Source organism: Calidris pugnax, unplaced genomic scaffold (assembly GCF_001431845.1).
Source record: "Calidris pugnax isolate Ruff unplaced genomic scaffold, ASM143184v1 scaffold171, whole genome shotgun sequence".
In the NCBI taxonomy this organism is placed as follows: domain Eukaryota; kingdom Metazoa; phylum Chordata; class Aves; order Charadriiformes; family Scolopacidae; genus Calidris; species Calidris pugnax.
Window position 1 is genome coordinate 220,329 of NW_015091064.1, and position 20,197 is coordinate 240,525.

Sequence of the window (20,197 nt, forward strand, 5' to 3'; positions counted from 1 at the left end):
TAATAGCTATTTAATTGAGCTATTTAATAAATAATAGCTCATTTAAATAAAGAACTTCCCTGAAGTTGAACTCTTTACTGTTTGGGGAGAGTTTACCCAAAATTTCTATTACAGCTTTTCTCAGTTGGGTTATTGGTTTGTGATCTGTCTACCTGAATGAGAACCAGCTTTAGAGGATGGTTAATCTCCAATTCCTTTGGAGATAACTATCTTTGTTAGCTGAATTCTCAGGGAGGTTAGTATAATATCTTCTGTTAGCGGTTTCAGCAAAGTCCTAGAATTTGATGTGATGATTTTGGGCTACGTAATGTAATGTAAGTTGTCCAATGTACATATTATGTGCATAGTTTCTGTACAGACAGAACAGGGGCTTCTGGTGCATAATTTAGATTCTAGTTGTGTTGTACAATGTACAATCAGTAAATTCACTTAGCAGGATGATTAGTAATCCCTTTTCCACCTTCATAATGTAAAAAGATTTTTTTTTTACATGCTGCTTTAGAGGGAAAAAGGCACTGAAGCTGTTCACAAACCATTAACTGTTCCAGTCCTAAGATGTTGGACATATACAATGGAAAATGAAAAAGTAATTTTGTAACCGCAGTTCAATAGTCTTACTTAACTAAGGACTGCATTTTATAAGATATATACTTAGGAAAATGTTCCTGGATCTTTTTAATAATTTCTCTTATCACAGTTCCCACTTTAATTCAAATACTCATTTATGCTGAAAGCCCTTTTAAAAAAAAAGTGTAAATAAATGTCTGTCAGATGGGCAACGAGTTCATCAAGTAGATGCCACTGACACTTTTAGTGCCATTTTGGTGCCTCTTTATAGCCTGGGAACCTGCAACTTTATCTGTCATCTCTTTTAAAGCTGCTGCTTAACAGTAAATAAGCTGTTCTAAGTTCTCCCTCAAGCCAGAGTTCCCAAAACCTGACTTTGAATGGGGCAGAGAATACCCTTATTCCACAGGGCTTGGTTGCATATATTCTGTGCTCATTATAGAGAGACACCTGGTTGAAAAACAGAATGGATTTACCAGTTTTTGTTAGTATGTCAGAGCAACTGGTCAGTCTGAGTCTCTTTCATGTTCTTTGCAGTTTTATTTCAGAATTTTACACTAAGTTAACTTGAACAGGTTTCTGTTACCTGACTCCCAAAAGTACTCTTTTATTAACTTAATATTATATGTTATATATGAAAAATCTGTGTTGTCTAGAGTGTTCTCTTCCTGGCAATGAAGTAGGGGAATGGTCAGTAAGAGGCTGCTTAGCGCAAACTAAGGCTCTACCAGAATCTTCCAGGATTTGACTGTTGGGTCCAATCCCCTCTTAATTGAGTAATATCCTATTCTCAGCTGCTGTATGCTTCATTTTACCTGACAGTCCTAACTATTACTCAGTGTAAAAAAGACCATTCAAGCTCCTGTTTTGCCAGTTGGTTTATGCTCATAGGAGCATAGATTGAGCCATTTCAGAAAGGGCCAATTATTGATCATATTCATTATCTTCTGTATGATGGGAGTCAATGTTATGATCCTTGGAAGAAATCAAGAATTCTGCAGTAGTAATTTTTCAGTAGTATAACATGGAGGAAAATTTGCCTTTTGCTTACAGACTGGCAGGCAATTTATGAATTTCTAAGTGGCTTTTAGAAATAATTTAAAAAATTAGTGATACCATAATTGGAATAGTTTTTAGTATTTTCAAAATAATTTTTAAAAATTCTGTAATGTATGTATTGCTGTCATGTAAGAATATGGAAATTGAAACAGAACACTTAAAAAAAAAAAAATTGCATAAGTCCACAGGACTGATATCAAATATAAGAATTGCTATCCTCATGTGAAGTTAGACAAAGGTCCCTGCATGAAGAGCTGAAGTGACTGACCTAATCTAGTCATAGCATTATGGTGCTGTCAGTGGACAACATTTTCAACCGGGTAAACTGTTCTGTGCAACTCAGCATCTTATAAGAGCTAATCTTATTTGCTATCCTAGTGTCCTGGTTTGAGGTAAAACAGAACCAATTTTATGTTCAGTAATTTTACTTTTTAACTAAGCCTCTTCTAACTAACTGAACTTTCAGAAATTAATGGCATATTCTTAAGAGTATAGTCCATTCCCAGAGTAAGATCACCTGATTGTGTATAATTTATGCCAAGGAATGGTATGCAGAGAGGCTTTTGCTTATACTTATTGCTATAATAACCAGGGTCAGTTAAATTTGTTATTTGCCCCATTGGGAGGGTTGGGAGCGGAAAAGCACAGAGGGGTCACACCTGCAGGGAGGAGTGGACAGGACAGGTGACCCATTACTGACCAGCAGGGTATTCCATCCCACCCGCATCGTGATCAGTATAAAAGTTGAGGGATCAAAGGATCAGGTCTCTTTCTTGGCCAGCATCCAAGGAGGACTCTGTTTGTTTGTCTGCCTTTGATCCCCATCTGTGCATTCTTGAATCTGGCTCCCATCTGTTGCTGAGTCTAGCCTAGGACTTTCCCCAGTGCCTGCCAATGATGTGATCATCATCCTGGGAGCTTGATGCTGGTTTTGTATATATTGTATGTATCTCATTATTTTATTTTTTTATTATTAATATTTTCATTAAAGTAGTTTAGTTTTTTTTTTCTTAAACTCCTAACTCTCTCTCTCTCCCTCCTCTCCTTGGAGAGAGAAGTTGGTGAGAGCATCTCTAGTTTGTTTCTGTGGCTGGTCTGGCCCAAACCATGACACCTAACAAGGTTGTATAAAGCTTAACTGCTTTATCTGATGTATATCCCATATATGTGTATAGTTTTGTGGAAAAAAAAATAATAGATACGTGTTTGTATATGCATGTATTGGAAATGTGATATTCTCTTTTACTGAAACAGTAGGACGACTAATATCAATACATTCATTGCTGTTGTGGTGGGTTTTTTTTTTCGTTTCTCTTTCATAACTTTGCTTGGAACATCTCTACAGAAATATAGCCTATATCATAGCTTTTTTAAAGTTTTGTTAACTGTCTGGTATAGTTTTCATTTTTATATTCTGTTTTCACCCTTTTTTTTTTTTTACACAATTACTAAAGCTACTTTTCTGTGTGATTGTTTCTTCGTTCTTTTTTAGGAAATATTTTTAATATTGTAACCTGAAGTATTTAGTATTTAATTAGGCCATTGGTATTCAGAGATTGTCTTGAAAATAGTCATATTTAAAATGGTGCAACTTATATTTTTTTTAATGTAATTTTCATTTCTAAATTATGAAGTTGCATATGTTTATAATTAGAGTACTTTTTACTTGTTCAGGAACTTGAAGGAATTGGTAATGAGGTATGAAAACCAGCAAAGTTTGTGGTCTCAATATGAGTTGACAAAGTGGTTCAGATGGATTTCACCTAAAAATCTGCAGAATTCTGAAAGATGTCCTTCTGCATGATTTTTTTTTTATAGTTAGGGTAATAATTATGCTATGAACATTACAACTTGAAAAGCTGTCAACATTTGTGACAAAATTTAAACTGTAATGCGTACATTTTTACAATGAAAGCCTGACTTGACTGAGAATTTTCAATTGACTTCAACTTTGTTGGAGTAAAACTAAATCCCTAGGATATTTTGGAGCTTTTGTGTTAGAATGCTGTTTTTCTTTTATAAGAGGAAAACAATAGCTTAGTTTCAGGTACAAGGAAAGGAGAGAGATTATTTAAGATTACTTCCAGGATCTTTAATGGCCCATTAACATCAGTGTGAATAATCTGAATACAGAAAATGTGTATCCCTTTAGCACAATAATCAAAGGAGGGTAACAAAGGCTAAAGTAAGCCTTTGACATTTATGAAATGAAGAAAACCTAAGCAGGAACAGGGGAGGTGCCCTGTACTGCCCCTTCTAATCAAAAAATCCTTATATGCAAACCAGAAAATCTTTTCGTGCAGTGCCTTATGTGCAAAGGCATTGCATAAAAAACCACAAGTTTTTAGTTGTAGGAATGGTTAGGTCCGAAACCAGTGAGTCAAAATGGAATTAGATGTTTACAGAAAGGCCATAACTGTAATATTCTCACTGTTTCACCTCTTAACATTCATGTAGAAAAGTACATTGTTTGTCTGCTGTGCAGAGAAGGGGTAATAGAAAGTATGTAAAAGGGGTGTAAATCACACATGCGTAAATAGTACAGTTGGGCAGGATTAAATAGGGTTAAATAATCGATGATCAGCTGTAACAGTGGTCCTTATGGGGGCTAATCCTCCTGTGTGCTGGCATATGTTGAGCAGGAAGTAGTAGGAAGCGATGGCGCAGTTTACACTAATGGTCATCCCAGTGAATCTTCTGACAGTAGGAGCAGCAGTGGTTAACCTCCGGCAGGATCCTGTTTGCCTGAAACCACGTGTTTCATGGGCTTCTTATTTACCTGTGCTTTCGATTGTTTTGGATAGGACTCCTGATAAGTACAGTGTTTTTGTAAATTCTGTTTCTATTTTCACATGAGCAGAGTTAATATGTCAAATTCTTTTATGGTCTAGAACCTGTGGTGATCATTACTGCAAAAGATAGATGTGTTTGTTCATGGGCAGCTACTCTTTCTCTTTAAACATGATTTTAAAAATTGCCTTCTTTTCATTTTTTTCGTCAGTTTTCTTTCGTTTCTATCTTACCGATTCTCGGTAATACTTTTCAGTTCAGACTTGATTCTAAAAGGTTATGGAAGTGACTTACATTTAACATTGGTTTAATATAATAGTTGCTTGTTTAAAGGCTTTCATGTTGCAGAAGATTCAGCTGAGACTAGGCTGTCTCTGTGTGCTTACCACTAACTGATATGATTATTTAATAGATTCAGTAAGTACTGTGGAGAAGTCCCAGCAAGCTCAAACTAATTGGTTGAAATCTTGTATATCCATTTTAAAAAGTACATTTTTTATAAAGTTTAATATACTATATACAAAATTTGTATGTACGTATACCTTTAGGATTTTTTTTTCTATTGATGTTATTCTTAATCTCCCTTAGGAACAGCGTGTAAATATAGATGTTTTTTGGGAATGTATTCTTGTTACAGGACATCTTGTTTTCTCAATTTAGTTGTAAACAGACTGTTTCATCTCTTGTTGTGGCATGACATGCAATCAGTTTATAAATGAGACTCTTCTTCACCTTCTAGTAGTGACTGTCTAGCAGCTGCTCTGATTTTGCTTTTGAATATAAGATTGCCATCTGAAGTATAACTCCTTAGAAACCTTACCATCATCCTGCCTGGCTCCTGTCTTACTTGACCATTCTCTGCCAATTCCACTACTTGTTATATAACTTATGCTTTTCTCCTCTATAATGCCTCTAAATTTCATTTTTCTTTATTAATTTCAGTGATTAAATGCATGTTTTCTTGTTGATAAGTTATCCCCCATACCCAGCGTTTGGTGTGATTCAGGAGAGTTCTGTTCGTTAAGTACAGAAAGTATTAGAAAGTAACTGATTATCAGAATTATGTTTGAGAATGCAGCCAAGACTAGAAGATGGCTTAACAGAGGTCAGACTTAAACATGCCATTAAGTCTTTGGATGAAGCATGAAATGGGACTGTGTCATTTCTTTCCAAGCTAGCAGACAAATGCATGGCTAAAAGAATTTTTACTTCCAACCTCTGGGTCTGTCTGAGCAACTGCCTGTAAGAACAATAACTGTTTTAAGTAGATGTAAGTAAAGGTTGTGGGGGCTCTTTTTGTATTTTGTTTGTTTTTCCCTAGACGTAATTTAATGCTTAGGAACTCTATATTAAATCCTGTTGTGTGACTGTGATTGATCTTTGCTTCAATCTTGCTATGTCCACTAGCACTAGAAACTACTTACTACGATATTGATACGGATTTCTTTGCCCTTGCAGAATTCGCATTAGGGTGATGAAACCATAGGATGTAATTTTCCACTTTAAATTTAGAAAGAAGCTATAAATATTTACACCCACCTTATTCAATAATTAAGCAGTTAGATATGGCTTTGCTTACTGAGGTTTGGCAGAACAACACGGTTTAATAAAATAGAAAAAACCCCCCAGTTTTGTGCAAAAGCTTGGAAAAGAATGAATGTGGCGGAGTTGTATTGGCGTAAAGGGGAAGCATAGCAAGAGTGGGATGAATCAAAACCTGCTATTCTGTTACAAGACAGCATGATGCTTTTATATTAACCGTACTTTGCTATTCTAGATTAAGAAAATGGGTGGGTCGCTTTTAATTATCACTCCCAGTTTTTCATTCACCTTTTGATATATCAACAGGAATACTTACTAATCAGCTGAAATTCTACAAGGGTAAGCTGCATGGTACCAGTAATAGAAACTAGCACATTAATTTTTTGAGAATCTCTTGGCTATTTCTTAAGTAATCTCCAAAAAGTATGTTCTTGTGGTCTTTTTTGTCTGTTGCTAAGTGGTTTAGTTTGAACTGTGAAATTTGTGCTTTCTTGTTTAACTGGTATGAACCTGCTATAAGTCTAGGAGCACCTTTACATTAGGCTGTTTAATTCTGTGCTACTGTCCAGTTGCCTGAAAAACGAGGTGCAGTAATAAGGAAGCAATTTACTTAAAGATATTATCTAAATCAAAATAAAAGGAGGCAATTTTTGTAGTAGTTTGTGCCTTGGCTGTTTCCTGGGATAGAGTCTGTATTATAACATATTCAACTAAGTGGCACTATTATTTAGCATTGATTAGAATTTTTAAGCAGGCACTTAATTCAGTGTGACGTTCTGAAAGTTCATTTTTCCAAAGATGCGTTACAGGATTCAAATATTTGTGTCTGATGGTCTGAGAGGTGCATGAGGATGACAATAATCAATCATATCTAATTAGCTCATGACACACTGTGCTTGCAGTAATTAAACAAGACATTGCTGCTTACTTTCTAATGATTAAGATCACACAGATTGAGAGCCAGCTGTTAATCGCTTTTCTTGCAAGGCTAATGTCATGAGCAGAAAATCCAATGATCTGCCCCTAAGGCTATTTTAAAAGAGCTTTTGGTGGACAGGCTGTGACGTAAGCAACAAAATAGATTTTTAAATTTTGCATTTTGAGAGCATCTTTTCAAACTTCCGTTAACCTTGAGTTAATATTCTGTCCTGTAGATTGCTATATGCCACTTAAATATTTAGGAAAAACTCTGTTCTGAATTGCTAGAAAGTGATATTGTCACACTGCAGTTAAAGTCTTCTAAAAGCTTGTGATGCTAATATCTTTTACAAATTTTTGGAGTGAAATGTTAATCCATAATATTGTCACTAATAAATGCAGACATATAAAAAGAAGTAAGAGCAATTTTTAGGAAAACAGTAATTTCCAAGGTGCATATCCCAGATACAATCTGTGCTTTTGTGAAAAATGCACTCAAATGTTATAAATATCTGTTCTTGACCATCTTTATTTCTGATGCTGAGTCTTATCGTGTATTACACTAAAAACTTAAAATATATTGTAATTCAGTATCTTTAGTCTTAATTGACCTATCCTGGAATCACTGATGTCCGTCACATGTATTCCATGGGCTTTGTTGTGAATGGGAGTCACCTCTTCAAAATGGGTCATTAGAAGTTCGTGATCTTCCTGACTAATTGAGAACAGTGATTGTGGAGTCTAAGAAACTACGAAATGGGGTTACAGCTCTAATAAAAATGCATAATGTAATATCAATCTTGAAATGCTCAAGAGAATTTAAAAATAGTAAAATAAGTAATTTTACTAGCTGTTCACTCATTGAGTTTACAAAGCAGCTGGGTGTTTTTTGCTTAATTCTTTGTGAGTTTGGCTTCAGTGTTCACTTGTTTTAAACAGGAGCTGAAAGAAGATGAGTGTGTTCCAAGTACATCTTAAAAGTTAGGCAGCTATTAAGTCTGGCTGTATATTGTCCTAGATTAAATGTGTTTTTTTGTTGACTTTGCAATATTGAAAATAAGCCACTGTTAAAAATTAACATTGACAGTTCCTTTCCAACTGGAATGAAATTCAGACTTAACTTGCTTTTTGCTTTAATTTGACATATTTCCCTTCAAGCTACTTTAAAATACTGCCCTCCAAAGGCAGATGAAAGCTGAAGGTCTGGACTACTGGGGCAGCCACAAGTTTCATCAGCTGCAATAGTGCAGCGAGATGTTGGTGTTGGCGTCCCCGCTGTGGTGGTTCTCCTTGTTGGGAAGGGAGGCGGAGGCAGCTGGTGGTGGGCTACATGTCTGCGTGCATGTGGAGGGCGTGAAGTGAGGGTTGTGGCCCTTGCCGTGGCTGTAGGTGGGTCCACCATAGTCCTGGCCCTTTGGCTCTGAGATGGGGTAAGCAGGACTGTTGGGCCTAATGGATGTAGTAGCATTGCCACATCCTTCTCTACGTGGAAACTGGATGGTTTTGATACTGGTGATGGTGGGCGGTAGTGCTTTAGAGCAGAAAGGTGTCTGATCCAAATACTTTCTACAGCATCTTCTAACACTTACCTGTAGTAAATGTAGTGACTACCAGCAGTGATAATGATTTTTTTTCTAATCTTTTTTTAGTTAGATTAGATTTCGTTCATTATGCATTCGTCTGTCAAAGCAAACAAAAAAATGTAGATTTTTAATTTACATTATTATCAGTGTTCTTATTATTTTGGGACAAGGAAATAAATGTACCTGTTAGTTGTTACACTATTGCTATCGCCTCAGTCTAGATTGTTGGATGGACAACTGCTTGGATGCTCAGGCTAAGGGTAGTGGTTTGTGTTCTCACTCAATGCCCCTTAAGCCTGGGTTTACCTTCTGGTCATGAAAGACAAAGGTACAGTTCTTCTTAGAGCACAGTCCTCCTTCAGATTAAGTGCTATAAAAATTATGATTATTAACAAATTTGATTGTGAATGTCACTCATTCATTGTTAAGGTCCCTAAATGAGAAACTTCAGGTCTCAAAGTTTGCAGTTGCAAGTTTTTTGGTGCAGGTGTCCTTGTACAGCCACTCATGCTTTCTCCTGGATGCAGGGATTGAGTCATACTCACTCAGAATTACATGACTTCTTATTAGCATTAGAGACAAATAAGATATGAAAGCAATGGTCTTGTCTGGGACTTTGCCCTATGAGAGGATTAGTACCTGTACCATTTGGACAGATGTTTGTTTAGTTTCCTCTCAGAATCCCTTCGGGGTGGATGTCCACAATCTGTCCCAGCAATCTGTTCAAGGACTTAAGTTTCCTTATAGCTGGAATATGTTAAAAGGAGGAGATTTTGGAATTATTTTCTGATCTGATTGTTCCATTTGTCTTTGCAATAGATTTTGAAGTACTTAAAACTGTCATTATGCCCTTGCCTTGTGTTGTTAAACTAAATGACCTGAATTTGTGCTGAATTACTTATAGGTCCCATTTTCCAGATTTCTGATTTTTTTTTTTTTTATTTCATGTAACCCTTCTCAGTTTATTACCTCTTCTATGTAGTGTATTCATGAGTCAATACTGACATAATACTGTATAAAAAGAAACAATATACTGGGATGTATTAAATGCAACACTGGTGATGGATTGTTACTCACATTCATCAATGTTTAAGGAAACTTCTCTGTTACCCAGCTGTAGAACTGCATTTGCTTTTGGGCATTGTCTTGTGAGAGTGAGAAAAGGCAAATCAGTAGGAAAGAGCCTGGAGGAGAGCAGTCGAAATATCTGCTTGCCTTTATCACAACAAGAAGATACTGTTGCCAATGTTTTGTTTTCAGTCCTCACTGCTACCTACCTGCTTTCTTTCCTTTAGAAATGGTGAAGAAAAGCTTTTCTTCTTCCATACAAGTGACTGTTCTTTCTAGTGTCACACCGTACTTTTTTTTTTCCTGTTACAATTCGTCCCATTTTCATTTTTTTTTTATGTTAGTCAAGGCTATTTTTAATTTGAGTTCTGTCCTTCTCTGAGAAAATGCCTTTGTCTTTTGATCATTATAGAAGGTGTGGTGTAGAAAATATATCAAACCGGTTGTCAGAGAGTGACTAAACTTGAGCTTGCTTTAACTTACTGGTCAGAGCATTGACAGTGCAGGACGTCCTGGAGTTCTCTTTCTGTCTAATCTGAAGTGATGTAGGATAAAAATCAGTGAATCTGATTCTCATGTTTCTTCAGCCAAATGTTCCAACCATCACTATACCACAGATACAGAATTTCTATAGAGTTGTTTTCATGAAAAAAAAATTCAAATCTGATTAGAGAATTTTATCACTAGACCTCTGTGGTGTGAATAGTGCTGATAAAATATTTGTCTGGAAATATAATGTGGAATTTCAGCTAGAAATAAAGTTCAAATATAGTGCTTAAAGAATTTTATTTACAAATGAAGAAAGGTCATTTATAAATGCATTTTAGCATTTAAAAATTGAACTGCCATGTCATTGAAGCTATGGATATATACATTAAGGATGAAGACCAGCAAATGGTTATTGCTGCTGGAGGACCAATGTAACTCAATGCAGAGGATTTTTTAGATAAAGTAGGGGAAGCTCCAAATGATCCATTTTTATAAGTGTCTTAAGACACTAATACTGCATTTAGGTGGCAACAATCATGATCACAATTGCTAAAATACACTTAGGTAGAGGAAACAAGAGAGGTCTGGAGTTAATGAAAACATCACAGTTCAAGTCAAAGTAGCAGCACTGCAGTGGGTGTGCTCTGACATCTGCGCTGAATGCATACAAATATCTTGTATGAATTTAATATGATTCTCATATGAATTTTCTAATCATCTAGGTAAATGTCTTGAACATTTTCTGCTTGTCTTCAAACAGTTACTAGCATGAAAAGCCTGACAAATACGGCTTTATTGCATTTAAGAAACGAATGGACATAAACAAATAAATAGCTTCTATAGTAAACCTAGTACACCTCACCACTGCTTTTAAGCTCTACCTTTTTTTTTTTTTTTTGCAAGCTTTTTCAAAATAAAACTTACAGCAGTGAAGATGAGTATTTTATGCTAGTAAGACCAAAGTTTGGCTTAGAGAGACAGAATTTGCAGCTGTGAGCTTTGGGCTGCAGATACAGTGTATTGAAAGAGTTACGATATTTTGGGTAGGGTCTCAAAATATTATGCTGAACGGGGAGCGCTTTAAAGCAAGTACAGTGGCTAGGGACCTGCCTTAAATAGTCAACAACAAAACTGATAAAAGGACTCATCTGCAATTGTAGTTCCCTCTAGAGAGTGATGTTTTCGTCTGTGTGGTATTGACAGTTTTTGAGCTTGTTTGGGAAAGTAGGTTTCAGTGGTTTGGTTTTTTCTTTCAGAAACAGAGCAGTGACTAAGCTTTCTTAAAAGTCACAGCTACTCTGATCTGATCTCTTTTTCTTTTCCTGCTGTCACATATGTGGACGTGCACATGCACACACCATTTGCCCCTTTTCCTGAGGCCAGTGTTTAGAAAAATGTCAGAGATGTGAAAATCAACATTTGATTTCCTCATCTGCCCAAGTGAATTTAAATTTATATTCCCCTACGTCTCATTGCAAGCACTTAAATTCTGTTGAGATGCAAGTCCCTGTGCACTTCCCCATTTTTTTTTAATTACAAGATACATATATATTTGGTATGTGATCTCTAACATTACTACATCATTTTAGGAAGTTATTTCTACTTTTCAGTCCTAACTTTCTGATACCAGCTATTAGAATGGTTAGTGTATAGACAGCTCTTAAATGAGAAATCAAGATGAACATAGCATAGTTAACATGCTGGATACACATCTAAGTTCCCATTAAAAGATCTTTGTTTGAAGAAGCACTTTGTCTGGGCTGGGATTTGTCTGCTGGACTTATGTATGCCGTCTCTTTAACACAACTAGAGAACAAGAGAATGTGCTGAACTCTGATTCAAAATCATTTATAGGAGTCTGAAAAAATCCAACTTGAAAGGCTGAGAGAAATCTAGATTAATCTTACTGATTCTGAAAGCAAATAAGGTATTGCTGCATGTCATCTTGGATCACATCAGCAGTTAGATGGAATGTGAGGTAGGTATTGGATTTTAATAGGAATAGATGAGCTTCAGTGAGACTTTCAGTTTAAGTAGTGTGATGGGAAATGCTATGCTATTTAATCGGTCAGTCTACATATTTCATTCCTTACTTGATCGTCTGTTACAAATGGAAGTTTGGGGTTTTTTTCATTGTGTTACTCCTAAACGTATGTAACGATTACCAGCCAGAGAAATGTTCTGGGTTTTAGGCTGCTCTCTAGAGCTCTGTTCTCTTGATGTTTCTGTCAGGTATAGTCTGGTACATCAACAAAAGCGACAGCGGTTGCCAGCGCAGGTGGGATGGCGATGCTGCTCTTCGGAGGTTGTGCAAAAGCAGGAGAGGGGTTGGTTTCTCAGGGCAGCTCTGCTCTTTGAAAATACTTGCTGTTATGCAGCATGGCTTTTAAGCAGATGGTGCTGGCATGGTTTTCATACATTGTCATTCACAAAATTGTACTGTGTACATTTACACATTCTGGAAATATAAAAAATTTCAAAACCTTGGGAAAGTGAAGAAATGTTGGTTTCCAAACAAGTGAGAATGATTAAGGCCCCTACTGAGCTCTGTTTCCCTTAGACATTCCCAGAAAACACTAAGGACAAGATTTATCTACCTGGAAATAGATGTGCGTTCCTGAGTTGTTACTTATATTTATTAAGTCAAAGTAGAGAGCTATGATACAATTTTTTCCCTTCTAGATGGATGCCTAGAAGATGTCAGGTAAATTGGGCTTCAGAGGTGTCTGTTGCTCATTTCTGGCATGATAGAATCTAAACAGCTATCTTAGATGTGGATTTCTACACTGTAGATCTTCGGTGAGATCCATGTCAAGCTGAAGATAGCTACATGCGAATGTCTGCTGGCATGGCCAGTGTCTGCATCCCATTATAATCATGGAAATCTGGTCTCGCCTCCAGCTGCAGAAGGACCTGGATGTCCTAAAAAGTCTGTGTCAGCCTTACACGTGTGGAGGTCTTAGATACCTCAAAGTGTCTTGAGTGTCAGCAGTGGCCTGCATGGGGACCACTGCTTTGAGGCCAGGGACAGCAGAACCTCATGAGCAATTCAACTGATGAACAACTTCTGTCTCTATACTTAAGGCCAAATGGAATTGCTCTCTAGGCTGCATTTTCCATTCCTGCTCTAAGGGAGGCTTTGACACTCAGTCGCTGCTTAGAGCTACACTACCTTTAGATTTAAGTGCCTTAAACTGATAACTGCCTTTATTTTTAAAATAAAAATAAAGGTTTTACTGACAATCGCTACAGAACTTTCTCCCTAATTTTATGGAAATGAAAATATAATTATGAAGATAATGTTTCATGTTTGATTTTATTTTAAAATCCCTTGAGCATTTGTTTAGTGCACACAATATGTTTCTTCTTTAATTCCATTACCTGTTCTTTATACAGTGTATTATTTAACAAAACAGATTAACAACTTGATTTTAAATGCTCTTTTAAAAACAAACGCTGCACCTAAACCCTAAGTTATGCTTGATTATTCTTCACTTCCATGGAGGCAAGTGCAGTGTTGTGATGATATTATAATACACATTATAAAATAATAAACAAATATTATTACTTTTAAATTAAAAAAAATATTATTACTTTTTTAAAAAAATATATTATTACTTTTAAATATGATTATCATTTCAGAACAGGTGCTTTGCTTTCTCTTTTGTACAATGACTGTAAGGCACTGAAATTGCATTAGTCAGCTTATTTTAACCAATACCTAAAAGCAGTCCTAATTCCACTATTTTTGTTTAAGGAAATATTTGAATGTTAGTGGAAAATTTGTGCATGGGTAAATAAACCAGAAATAAAAATGGAATTTCTTTCTACTGCTTATGGAGAAAACATCGTTTATACCAAAATACTTGATTATCCGATTGAGTTTACTAGTTATTAGTGCAGTGATGATGTAACTTCAGAAATCAACAAATAGAAACTAACACCTGTGTTTATTTGTGTTTTACAATGTGAAAACATAGTATAGATAGAATTTTCTATCTTAAAGGCAGTGTTTACAACAGGTACAGGTGTTTTTCTGACAGAGTGGAAGGAACAGAGTCAGGAGCGATACTGCATTTCTCCATGCTGAAACTGGGAAATGAGTCCACATACATTTATACATACCTATCTGCTTCTAGTGCAGTTTCATAATAAATCGAGCAATTAAAAATAAATGGGACATCATTCAATGGCAACACTCCTTTCTGCAACGGTACAATACAGTTTGATTTCTTTATATAGATATTATTTTTTTTACATATTAATGTCTACTTCAGAGACCATTTAGCCCGTGTTGTACATACAGAAGAGGCTTTTTATATCTAATCAATTTGAAGCCTGAAAAGTGGATCAGTTTTCCACTATGCACATTTATATGCATTTTATGTATTGAATAGGATGGAGTTGGTATTTATCATTATGAAATGTTCTTATTCTTAAATTTTGTTTCTGTGCCTTGCTTTCACAGACTAAAACTAGTATTGCATTGTCGTATGATGAAGTGTCCGAAAATGCTTATGACATCCGACTAAAGCTTACAAAAGAGGTATTAACAATTCAAAAACAAGATGTCGTCTGTGTTAGTGGAAGTGATCACAGTGCAAATGTAAGTGCTTCTATATCTCTGTGCTTTCGACTGTGCACTTTAATGTCTTCTGCAGAGATCAGTTTATGGTATTGGAGTGCAAGAGATTTTTGGGTAATAGAAATGCATGTAATTATCAGTTGTTGGGGTTTTTTGTGCATTTTGCATTCTTGCATATAAAAACTTTTTGTTTGGCCTGTCCTATATGTCCTTTATTCTGACATATATAACCTTAACAGATGAGAAAATATATATAAATACTGAGATCACAGCATTCTTCCACCAAATGTTGTTAGGCCATTAAATGAAGGAAAAAAAAATACTTCCCATTGAAAGCATTTTAAAAGGAAACTAATGCACCAGAGTTTTCTTTATTTGTATATCAAGTATTGACAGGATGTCTGTTCAAGGGCATAGAGCTGGCTGAGAGAACACTTGACAGACACTTATTTCACTTTAATTCTCTTCAGGCACAGATGGGGCTTAATCAATGCCAGCATGAATGTGGTGCTTTTGTTATCCAAAATTCAGTTATGCTGCTTTTCAAAACGTGATGCCCTAAACTATAGAGGAATCTTCTCTATTGCTGTTTAGTAATGTCACTAGAAAAACGGGTGACATTTTGCATAACCAGTATAGCAGTGGTATCTAGATTATGGGCATGGTGTATTTTATTTTCTTATATAAACAGTGTTCCTCTTAAAACTAAGTGTAGGTATCCCAAGTTTTACTGAGTAAAATAAATTAATAAGTTGTGCTGGTATTTGCTAGACTGAACAATTCATGGCAGCCTCCCCAGAGAGAGCCAAGGGGGAGCCTTTCTGTCTGCTTGCTGTATTGCACATCTCTTGCAAACATAAAATTTGGCACTAGGGGACATCAAGTGAGTTTGTAATACTCTGCTGACAACTAGGAGCCTAAGACTATGTAGTGAGTATCTGTATATACATAGAATCATAGAATGGTTAGAGTTGGAAGGGACCTTAACGATCACCTAGTTCCAACCCCCCTGCCGTGGGCAGGGACACCTCCCACTAGACCACATTACTCAAAGCCCCATCCAGCCTGGCCTTGAACATTTCCAGAGGTGGGGCATCCACAACTTCTCTGGGCAACCTGTTCCAGTGCCTCGCCACCTTCACAGTAAAGAATTTCTTTCTGATATCTAATCTAAATATACTTATATGAGTGTGTCTCAGAGAGAAAGTCTGCCTATATAACACAAAAATATGTTTCACTTCTGCCATAGAAAATATTTATATAGATTGTTTAATATCACACAAAAAATAATTTGAAATAGCTTTTAGGCGTTAGGAACGTTATGTACTGTTTTAAAAACTTGTCTGTGCAACTCAGTGGAACATGACTTGCTTGTAAAAATGTTCCAAACTGTTGCATCAGTTGGCAATGAGTGGGAGGCCACTCAGTGAAGTGAAAGGCGCGGCCCATTACTGTTGGTTTGTTGAAATAAATATAATCCTCGGACAAAAATCATCAGCTTGCATATACTTTCTACTTCACTGAGAAGCATGAAAAGTTGCAGCTTTTAACCACAGATATTAAAATTGAGAAAGCTGGGTCCATTTAGCCTGGAGACAAGAAGACTAAGAGGGGATGTCATCAGTGCTTATAAGTATCTAAAGAGTGGGTGCCAAGAGGATGGGGCTGAACTCTTTTTAGGGATGCCCAGTGTCACGACAAGGGGCAGTGGACCCAAGGTGGAACACAGAAAATTCCCTTTCAAGACGAGGAAAAACTTCTTTGCTTCGAGGGTGAAAGAGGAGTCACTTGGGTGACTCCTGGGACTACGTTACAACGGAGACAGTTTTCCAGGATATAAAAGTACTGTTAATGTGTAACAGAGAATTTCAAATATAATTCAGATCTTACTTTCGGTTTGAGTTGCAAAGTACTGTAAAAAATCCATTTAGAAGAGATTTCTTCCCTCTTTATTCTTTTGATAGACAGCATGGGCAGTCCTCCAAGCTGACCTTTAAGGAGATAACATTAACAATGTTTTCCAGGATTTTCCTTAAGTTTTCTTGCTGAAGGCTCTGAAAGCTACATTTTAAGGCTCTGGTCTGTTGTTATTCCATGTCCCTTGCAAGATCTCCCCAAAATGTCCCTTTCTGAAAGTGTTATCTTGGTCTTCTGTTGTTAAACTCTAATGAGAAAAATGGACTAAACTGTGGTTAAAATAAGGCAATGCTTGTGTTTTCTATATTATACTGTGAACCAAATAGAAACTTTTGGAACACTGTCATTTGATATAAAGGCCAGTTGAGTGTAACGTGAAGATGAACACTCTATTTTTTTACAGTATATAAATTGCTAGTGTATAGGACTTCAAAAACAGAATTAGAAATCAGGCTGAAATAGCTGGTAGTTTTCTAGCACTGGTTTTGGTAATTCTCAAGTTCTACGTTTACAGCTATACAAGATGAATTCCAAAGAGATAAATGCTTTACTTTTCAAGTGGTTCAAGAAAATAATTTTCATCCCTGTGCTGTATGATTCAAAATATTAATAGAAAGTTGTAACCTGAAAGTCAATTCTATAGCAGTCATAAACAATCACGTTGCCTTACTGATTTATTCTCTTCTTTTTGTACTTTTTCTTTCCCAGGTATTCATGGTTAATCTGTATTTTACACACAATCTGTATTTATCAAACTAGTTCCTTTGCAACAAAAATAGAAATAAGTCATTTGCCTTCTTTCTGTAGTCACCTCAAACATGTATGAGAGGGGAAAAAACCCTTTGTTTTTAGAGTAACTTTTTTTTTTAGGTATGATATGTGAATGGAAAAATACTGAAAAAGAAAGTTATCTACCTGTGGTAATACTTAGTTCTCCAGCCAGTTCTGTGGGACAGCTTTTGTAGGGTGTCTTTTCATCCGGCCTCCCCTTCCTTGATCCTGAGGAGCGCTGAGGACAGGATTTGAAGCAGTGTGTAATTAGCTCTTCTGGTCCCATCCAGTTCTGAATGCTGTAGGGAGGACTGGCACGGACATCAGTGATCGCTAGTGCTGCTGGTGTGAGCTGAACTTTCAGCAATAGAGATTATTTCCAAGGATAAAAGGCTCTCACTATAAAATACCTTTAACCACCATCATCTAGATCTATTCTTGTTTCACGTTTTGCCATCTGCCATTCATTTAAGTTCTACTTTTAAGCGCTGAGGAAGCTTCACCTTTGATGAGAAATTGTAGAGTTGGCTTTCTGTAATGTAACAGCAGTTCAGCCCATTTCACTAGTTCTTGTTATCTTAGGCTTGGGTGTAGAGTAATGAGAGATGAGAGCATAGTTTGTGACATTCAAGATGTGTGTAAAAGAAATAATATAAAGGCAACTGTTTCTTTTCTTTAGTATTCAAATTTTTCGTAGTAGACTATGATGTCTTTTAAGTATCTGTGAAAATACTTTTGAAAGTGGAACCACTGTGGGAAATAGCATTTTTCCAGTGTTTTATTATATACTATTGCATGTATAAAAATATTTTTTTAATGTAATTATATGTAATATTTATATATTTTGTATTTATGTGATTAAACATGCAATCTTTCCACCAAGATGTCTTTCATAACTTCAGACTTGGCAAATCCAAGCGTTCTAAGCAAGTCTTCATGACTCAGTATTATGTTTGCGGTGTTTAGATTCATAGGAAAAAGGAGAATGTATGGGTGCATCAGAATTGGTGTACACTCATAGAAGTCAAGCACAAAGGTATTCACAAAAATGATGTCTTGAAAAATAGACATTGTTCACTACCTTCTAAGTACTTTTAACAGAAGATATCTTTTTTCTCCCCAGATCTACAGTTTAACAATACTCACAGAAAGGAATTAATTGTATGACAGACAGGAATAGATCTATTTTCAGTCAAAGAGAAATAGGGAGGCATTCATTTTTAAACTTTATGCTTCATTAAGGTATGATTTTGCTTTAACTTTTTGTCATTCCACATGCTAAAATTAATTTTTTACATACAATGCCTCAACCTTAATATTCCTTGGGTTTTTTTCTATGTATATTGATATTATCCTTCTGTTGTCAGCCCATGGTTTTATGCCTCTCTTCTTTTCATAATCAATTTTTTCTTTGTATTATATTTCTCTATCTTTTTCCCCCTGCTAATTCCACTTGCAAAGCAAGAAAAAGAAAAGAAATGCATCTGGCTTTTTATCAAAATCAGTCCTTCTCACAGAGCTGAATTTTCTCTGACTTGGTCAGTAGTCGAGCAAACTGTGGTTTGCTCGAGGTTTCTAATGTTGGCTCTTGGCATCTTGATTGGAAGAGAACTCCTCAGAGGTTTATGTGAATCTAATAGAATTAGAATAACAAAACCCTCTCCGTCTTGGGTACCCAATTGTCCATCTTCACAAGACGTGTCTTAGCTGGACTTTATAAGAGTGAAGCAAGGTAGGTGAACAGGAAAGAAAAATAGCAAGATTAGTTGTTTTGTTGATTCAAAAAACAGAAACAGTATCTTAAAGTACTGTTTAAATCCCTCTTGAGACTGCTATGACTTTTTCTTTATAACTCAGATGCTAATAAGGACGAAGAAGAATGCTGTTTTAGCAAACCTTTAGAGAATGGATCTGCATTAAAGCCTTTGGGTTGTTTTTTTAACCCAAGGAAATCACTGTCTAGAAAACTACTAATATTACTGTTTGCCTAGTGTCTGTTCTACTATCGCTGGTGTGGTAATCTAGTCCAAAAATTATTTTTAAAAAGCTAATAATATTTTGGCTTTTTGGAAACATCAAGTTAGGTGATGAAGAAGGACTCTTCCTCTTGAAACTAAGATCATTTGTATGGAGAAAATATATTATTTAACCATTTGTTATTTGTTTTCCATGCTCTAGAAAGCTGACCTAGATATTTAGAAGATAGCTATCAAGTAATTCCTTAGGATCTTTATTATAAAAGATCATAAGCTTGTGTTGCTGTCACTTTGAGAACAGTTAGAAGTCTGTATCACAAAATAAATAATAAATATGAGTATTCATCAGCATGACAAAAAACCCTTTATTATAAAAGATAAAAAGAGTAAGTAGTTCAAGTAAAAAAAGGCTAATAAATGTAACAGAGCAAAAGAATTCAAAGGACTCTATGGATATCATTGGAAAATAATCTCTCCCTGAAATGTGGAAAGAGTCCAGCTGAGGATAAGCATTCATACAAAGAAGATAGAAGAAAGGCAACACAACACTGGTAAACCAGGCATATGTACAAATATATGTGTCCTTTATTGAAATTTAAATTAATCTATTCCACCTGGAGCCATGACAGACTGTCAGAACTGGTAAATTGCAACTGGATCTATTGTGAGAGCTTGAGTAATAGTTTAAAATCTTCAGTAGTTAAGGGCAAAATGTCTGACTGCAATGGAAGCATAAGCTTTTCCAGTTACGGTATGTGGAATATTGATAGATGCAACCTCTACTGTTCATCTTCGTCTTCACATCAGCCAACATGCTAAAAGTTGTGCAAAGTGAATACAAATGAAATTACTCAAAGAACAGCTGTGTTCTGGCAGGATTTAGCTATAATTGATTGTTATAGGATGCCTTTTTAATTGAAATTGTTCTGCTT

At 35.9% G+C, this 20,197-nt stretch overlaps 1 protein-coding gene across 1 annotated transcript in view; it reads left to right on the forward strand.

The window, feature by feature from the left end:
• The window catches only part of SNTG2 (syntrophin, gamma 2), a 191,425-nt gene that overhangs the window by 35,769 nt on the left and 135,459 nt on the right, over positions 1–20,197 (forward strand). The window contains exon 2 of the mRNA XM_014956761.1: positions 14,485–14,622. Within this exon, the coding sequence (XP_014812247.1) occupies positions 14,485–14,622 (138 nt within the window). The remainder of the gene's footprint in view (positions 1–14,484; positions 14,623–20,197) is intronic.